Source organism: Poromitra crassiceps (genome assembly GCF_964638095.1).
Source record: "Poromitra crassiceps genome assembly, chromosome: 17".
Lineage (NCBI taxonomy): Eukaryota > Metazoa > Chordata > Actinopteri > Beryciformes > Melamphaidae > Poromitra > Poromitra crassiceps.
Genome location: NC_139635.1, coordinates 30,062,483 through 30,069,040, shown reverse-complemented (window position 1 = coordinate 30,069,040; position 6,558 = coordinate 30,062,483). Strand labels below are relative to the sequence as shown.

General features: G+C 39.7%; 1 protein-coding gene across 1 annotated transcript in view; it reads left to right on the top strand.

Annotated features, from left to right (window-relative positions):
* Positions 1-5,107: 5,107 nt before the first annotated feature.
* The window catches only part of st18 (ST18 C2H2C-type zinc finger transcription factor), a gene marked incomplete at its 3' end in the record, with an annotated part of 49,593 nt that continues 48,142 nt past the window's right edge, over positions 5,108-6,558 (top strand). Inside the window, exons 1-2 of the mRNA XM_083653552.1 lie at positions 5,108-5,260; positions 6,274-6,448. Of these exons, the coding sequence (XP_083509678.1) occupies positions 5,207-5,260; positions 6,274-6,448 (229 nt within the window). The 5' untranslated portion in view covers positions 5,108-5,206. The remainder of the gene's footprint in view (positions 5,261-6,273; positions 6,449-6,558) is intronic.

Sequence of the window (6,558 nt, the reverse complement as noted above, 5' to 3'; positions counted from 1 at the left end):
CTGAATGCTATTTGTCATTGCCATGTGTAGTCTCTAGCTACTTCCACCACCAACACTGCCTTTGACTTGCTGTCAAACCTCAATGACTCATCTTCAGCACTGTATCACTACAATTTTGCTGTCGACAGTAGTACAAAAACAGTTCATATAATATGCAGTAAATTAATTTGCTACAGTGGTGTGCATTTTATTTCAGTTTTTCTTATGCAAGATTGATTGCACCTTGTAATTGTCAGATTTTGAGGGCTGTACAACATGGGCAACTGATTGGACTGTACTTCCTTAAATAAGTATAAACTATAAAGTATATATTCGTATAAGTACAAATCAGTACACAGAAGCTGAACATTAGTCTATTTTATCATCATTATGATGCAACAAGTTCAGTGGTTAAGTTGAACTTGTTTTTATACTTGAGTATGACAGACTAAATTCATCATCAAACATACTCTTGACTGTGAAAGGACAGGGATATGACTGAAGCCTTCAAACGGTATCAGTTGAATTTCAAAGAGGCATTATACTGGCTTTTCTTTGCACGTCAACCTATGCTACAGGCACTAAATTAAGGTTTAGACGAGCAAATGTGAAATATCAAAAATGATGTCAAAGAGACATCTCACAAAGAATGTCGTATGTCTCAGATCTTGCCCTTTGTCACTGATATCTTCTGTATTCCAAGATAATACACAAGTTGTATTTGATTTTCCAACAGCTTTGACACTATAGTAGATGGGGCCACAAATAAACAAGCGTTATTTATAGAGTATAAATATATGCATGAACTTCAAATGATGAATCAATGAAAATAAATAGGAAAAGCCTTACCATAACATTTATATTTTCAAAATCGAAATGGAATGAGTGCATTGAAGAAGAGCCAAGAGGCGTTCAGGCTGGAACTGCAAACCAAGGAGGAAATCGACTTAATGCCATCACATTTCCACCCTATTCATGTCTGAGAAAAGGTATAGAAGAGGAGATTAGGTTATATATCTGCTGTCAGGGACTGAACAGACCCAAGTAGAGAGAACTTCACCTAAACACAACGATGATCAAACAGACATGCTTTAACAGACATGCTTCATAATCCCATCTGTTATTGTCCCCTCTCTGCCTTGACTACAGGTTCAGTAGAAAACCTTAGACAGGGGGCAGATTAAACGTGTGATGAAATGTCTGAGAAATATGTGCGCATACGCAATCTAAGGATACTTGATTTTCTACCCACACGACGAACATAATCACTATTAGTAACACATCCGCATAAACATGATCATTTGAATTTTAAACACATGTATTGGGTTCATATTGGAAATCATCGCCATCTGATGGTATAGTTTTATGGCTAATTACCGCCACAGAGATAAAGCAGCATATGAAAGAGAAGCTCTGAGGCTCCTCCACTCACTGGGAGGAGAGTGCGTAGGTTTCGTTGTGTGGCTGAGCTGCACCCAAAAGGCAAATGTGTGGAAAGTTTGGTGACGAGCATCCAAGCGTGGTGCTTAACAAGATTGCATCCCGGTGAGCAGAAAGTGTAGGATATAGCTTCACTATGTATTTAAAGGCCACATTATCTTCACATTAAAACTTCAGAGCCATCGGTAATCCTTCCAAATAGAGATAGAACTATTTCATTTTCAGTAGAAAATAATTATTCAAATACCCTATATTGCAAATCCCATTGATTCAGTGCATGGCACCATTTTTTGATTTCCGAACCGAGAACAAAACAGCAAAGAATCCAGTAAACATTCAAATCTGTTGTGTTATTTTGGTAATCTGGGCTGCTTACTGACAAGTAAATAATCAATACAAATAGTTGTGAAGTGTCTGGAAATAGACGGGCGATTTTAGACTGTAACTAACAGCCATGCATTTTGCGGCGGCGGTGCAGTGTTGAGGAAATGACACCAGCTTTGATGGGTTGTATAGCTTTTGAGATGAGCCTCTTTATGCTGCTTGCAGTTCCATTATGGTTTTGTTGGAAAGCTTGTTTACCTGCTGATAACATACACTGGTGGATTCAGGAGCAGCGATCCAAAATCTGCTGCCAAAGTCACTCAAGTCTCATTGTACTGCGGGAAGGGAAGAATGAAATGTTTACGCGGAGGGGAATGCAAATGCTAAATGTGAAATCAAACTATGGGACCAATAAGGGATCGGAAGAACTTTGCCAGGTTTTATTTTTAGCCCGGTTGCAATGCTAGCTTTGTGGAACACTCTTCAGTTTAGCCTCTGTGCCTCTCTGTGCTTAGGTTTGCTCAGTGGGGGAATATGCTTAGCAAAAATGGTGAAAATATAGATTATTATTTTTCCAAATGTTGTGAAAATCACACAATCGTATCCAATCATGCCAAGTATTACTTTAGTGAACTGAAAATGGCCTCCTTGGTTGAACAAATACATGGCTATTGTACAAATGTGTCTGTGATTATACTTCATCAGTAACCAACAGATCAGCAATGTAAAAACTCCGAAATGGTATAGCCCTTGAACATTTTTTGGCTGTCACTGTTAGAAACGCTATGGTTTCAGGTCAAAGGCAAAGCCCCTTGGTTTGCATATTAAAGTGGATTTGCTAGACCTCTGTTAGCCATGCACCCCCGTGCAGGCAGATCTCCAGGGGCCCAGCAGGGCCCCACAGACGGGCAACTAGGGGGCCAGGTGACCCTGTCTCTGAGGTTAGCAGGAAACACTAAAGAGGGATGGGCAGGGAGCTGAGGAGCCACCGAGTGCGAGTGTGCAAGGCTGGTGATGGCAGCTGTCAATGGTTTGGAAGGAGAAGCAGACAGATTGTGCGTTCTGTTGGTGCAGCCAGTTCGCCACCTGGCAGGCTTTTCCTTGTTAGAACTTCTTGCTGTTTCTGTTCTCGTCAGAGAAATGTTTTTCCTCTCATCGTCTGCGTTCAGGGGGAAGTTGGATTTGTCAAAATGTTTAAGGTCCGTTATTGAAAGGCAATTATGAGACTGTGCTCTGTGCATTCTGGTGAATTAATTTCTCTGTGATCGAGAGCAGTGCAAAAGCTAAATGTATGCATGTAACCCTGGCCTTGAATGGTCAACTAGATGTCTATTATCCATTTTACTTTATTATGGCTGCAATAAATGAGATACAGTAGACCATATAGCAAATGCCTTTTAGGTGATAAGAGTACTGACCTTGTGATGCATTATTTAGTTTGGGAATTGTGTTATTTTTATGTATGGATGTACACATTTTACCAGCGTACAACTTGCTCATACTGTATATACTGTATATATTTTTTTAATCTTAAACTTCAAATCCCATCATAGCTGTACATACTGGTTCACGTTGAATCTATATTGTTGACAAATACAAACATAAACCATACAGCTTCAAAATAAATTTAAACATGTGTATTTGGCTACTAGTTCAATAGGATTAAAAAGATTATTTCATTAGAAAGTAGTGTGGTGATCTTGGTGCCAGAGGTGGCGCTTTAGCCTACTCTGGATATACTGGCTTGGGCCTTTAAGGGACATAAATTAACATGAATTAACACATGCATGCAATAAGAAAATAATTAATTCAAGTTATCAGTCACCTCTCCCATTCCAGGAATCTGATTGACAAGATAAAGTCATGTGCAAACTGATTTTCAAAGCTAACAGCCTGGAGCAGCCCTCCTATTAGTTAGTCATTGCCTCAGTATCACACCCGCGATCTGTCATCTCACAATCCTCTCCTATAATGCATGTGTCGCTCTCACCACTCCACTACAGCAACTGCCATCTAACAAGTTGACACACAGAACGATACAATTCACGTCCAGTATTCAGTTCCATATCCAGCAAGCATCTGAGGCAGACGGGTCAAGAATATGGTACATTCTGTTCTCTCTCAAAATCACTTTTACCAGGACTCCAAAGAAGCTCGATAAAAGCTACTATGGTATCTTCCAATCATGATGAGTTTTAAGGATTTATAATTCTCCCCTCAGGCATAAAAATAACTTGTCTGAACCGAATTATGCAATTTGTCCTTCCTTAATCTTAATACCTGATCTCTTCTCATTAATCTTACTGTGACTGTTGGTACTCGTAGGACTCTTTTGCAGCCAAGCCAATGCCACAGTCAAGTGAATATACCGCTATTAAAGCAAAATCCTGGTGTGATGTATTTTTCAATTAACATTCTCAAAAAGTATTATTAAAAAAGTTTTTAATGGGCACAAATGTGAAAGAACATGCACTCTTGCCAGTTGATAACACTTGCACTTTATTTATTCATTGAGAAATAGGCAATATAATGTTTAGGATTTATGATGTCACTGCTTGATCTCTATCCCATTTAACTACTCAGCTAGCTAGTATAGCCTGATAAGTCATTGTGGATCCTAGGCTAGCAGGCAGTTCTATCTATGATACCTATGTTTGAAAACTTGCTACATTAACCTTTTTTTATGTTGATGAAGTGTTAATTAAACAATTAAACAATTCTGTATAGTCTGCTTGTAGCAAACTCCTTTGTTGACAAGCTTGGGCCGCGAGAGAGCTAGCTAAGTTTCAGCAAGTAAGCCAGTATCTGTCTATGTCTTAGTGTGGGATATGGTTGAATGTTGTGTTGTTTAGTCTCAAACAGTGTGTTGGGAATGACCTTTAAAATCAAGACAAGATGCAATTTATTTGAAATCCTTTGGATGCCGTGTATTTGCTTTCTGATGATAATCTAATTGTCATAAGAAGGTAGTTACATTTTAGGAGCTGACTATCAATTTAGTTTGCAACAAAAGTTATTATTATCTGTTATGTCTACAACAAGAAGTTTGTCATTGCCATGAAAGACTACAAATATGTTTATTATGGAATATCACCAAAAGCAGCTGAGGTAGCCGCCAAAGCAAACTGCAAACCAAAACGCACTTGTCCAAGTTGGGTCGAAAGAAAAAAAGAAGAAAAAACGGCCCAGAGGAGGATAGTGTGCACAAAAGTAGTTCTGTTGGGCTGAGAGTGTGGTGTCAGCCGGTCCCATCCCTGTGGCCCGGGCCTCACCGTGCGCCGTGCAGCCTGATGGCCGCGCAGGACATGGGCCTGTTTGTTCACGCTCCCCCCTCTCTGAAAAGAGTTATGCTGTCTGTTTTGAATGGACAGCGTTTCTCTTTGTGTGCCCGATCAAAACAGAGGGCAAAGTTAGTCAGCAACTTGCATAGCTTCTGCATTCTAATTCTTCAAGCCTCTTTTGTATGAAGTTTGACACAATGTTTTACACTGTGTCTGACCTGAATGGGATGCTGGAGGTAGGACCATTTTTCCCAACTACAGAAATAGAAAGAGGTAGAATGTAATTTAACGCTATTTCTCCGGCTATATTAGTGTGCGAATGTATCTACTGTAGAACTACACAAGTCAAGGAATTATCATATGGGGTAAAAACTAGCTATAATACAAACAATGACACAGTGCAGTGTTGCTAAAATATTTATATGCTTTTTATCTGATCTATTTCCTAACCTCAAGGTATTTGCCTGTGAATCCCTGGCACTTTTGATATTACCTGAAGGCAAACGGTATAGATTTATACAAGTTATTTACAACAACAGCCAAGCCATTCCTCTGGAAACTAGGCTGCAGATCAAAGGATTGTTTTGATCTCTACTTAGCATATTTGTTTAACCTAGCCAGTGATTGTGAAAAGTGCACAAGCTTTTCGGTGATATGCAGAGCACCCTTTATCCCTCTTTTTCTTCTGTTCGCTCTGGATTTAAGTACTTCCTGTATTTAGGAGACAACTGGATTTGCCAGCTTTTGAAATGTAGTTGCCCACTGCTAGCCGTCTTGGCACTCAGAGATAGATAACTAGGTATGTTCCACTGCTAATCCTGATCGGCCTTGTAATAGTATTTGCGGACTCTACAGCACTCAATTAGTGCATAATGTGCTATTTTTATTTCCTTTAAGTTGGATTAAATGTTTTTTTTTTTTTTTTTTAGTTTCCATCTACTTTTTGCTGTGTGGGTACTTTGCAAAATATTGTTTTATACGGTTTTCAAATCAGTGACCATTCTCTCCGCACAGCATTGCAAAATGTCAGGAGAAAAACAATGTCCAAATGCTTTCTAAAAAAAGATGCCAGGGCAATCAGGACATTTTCTGGAATGCTTAAGAGAATGCATATGCACACAATGGCCTAATTCTCTCTTACTTTGGGTTTGGGAAAGATGAGCCCAGGTTTATTGGGAGCCAAAAAAGGGGGCAGATGGCTCACAAGAGGGATAAACCTGGGAAGTCATGCTGTAAATGTGTTTTACAGAAAACAATGAAAGGAGCGGACAAAGCGATTGTGGCAAAGTCCTTTGGAAAATGGAAAAGCAGCTCTCTCAGGTCCAGGACCATGGAGAAGCCGGATGAGCCGTCCGAGGAGAGTAAGGAGGAGAGCCTTTCCAACTGCACCTGTGAAGCCGCACAACTAGGCAAGAAACCAATCGGTAAAAGTACCTCGTTTTCGTATTCCAAGTCCGTGCATAGTCCTGTGTCTCTCTCTGCTTATTTTTTTCTTGTGGCAATTTTAATCGTTGACTCTGGTGGTGACTTGTTT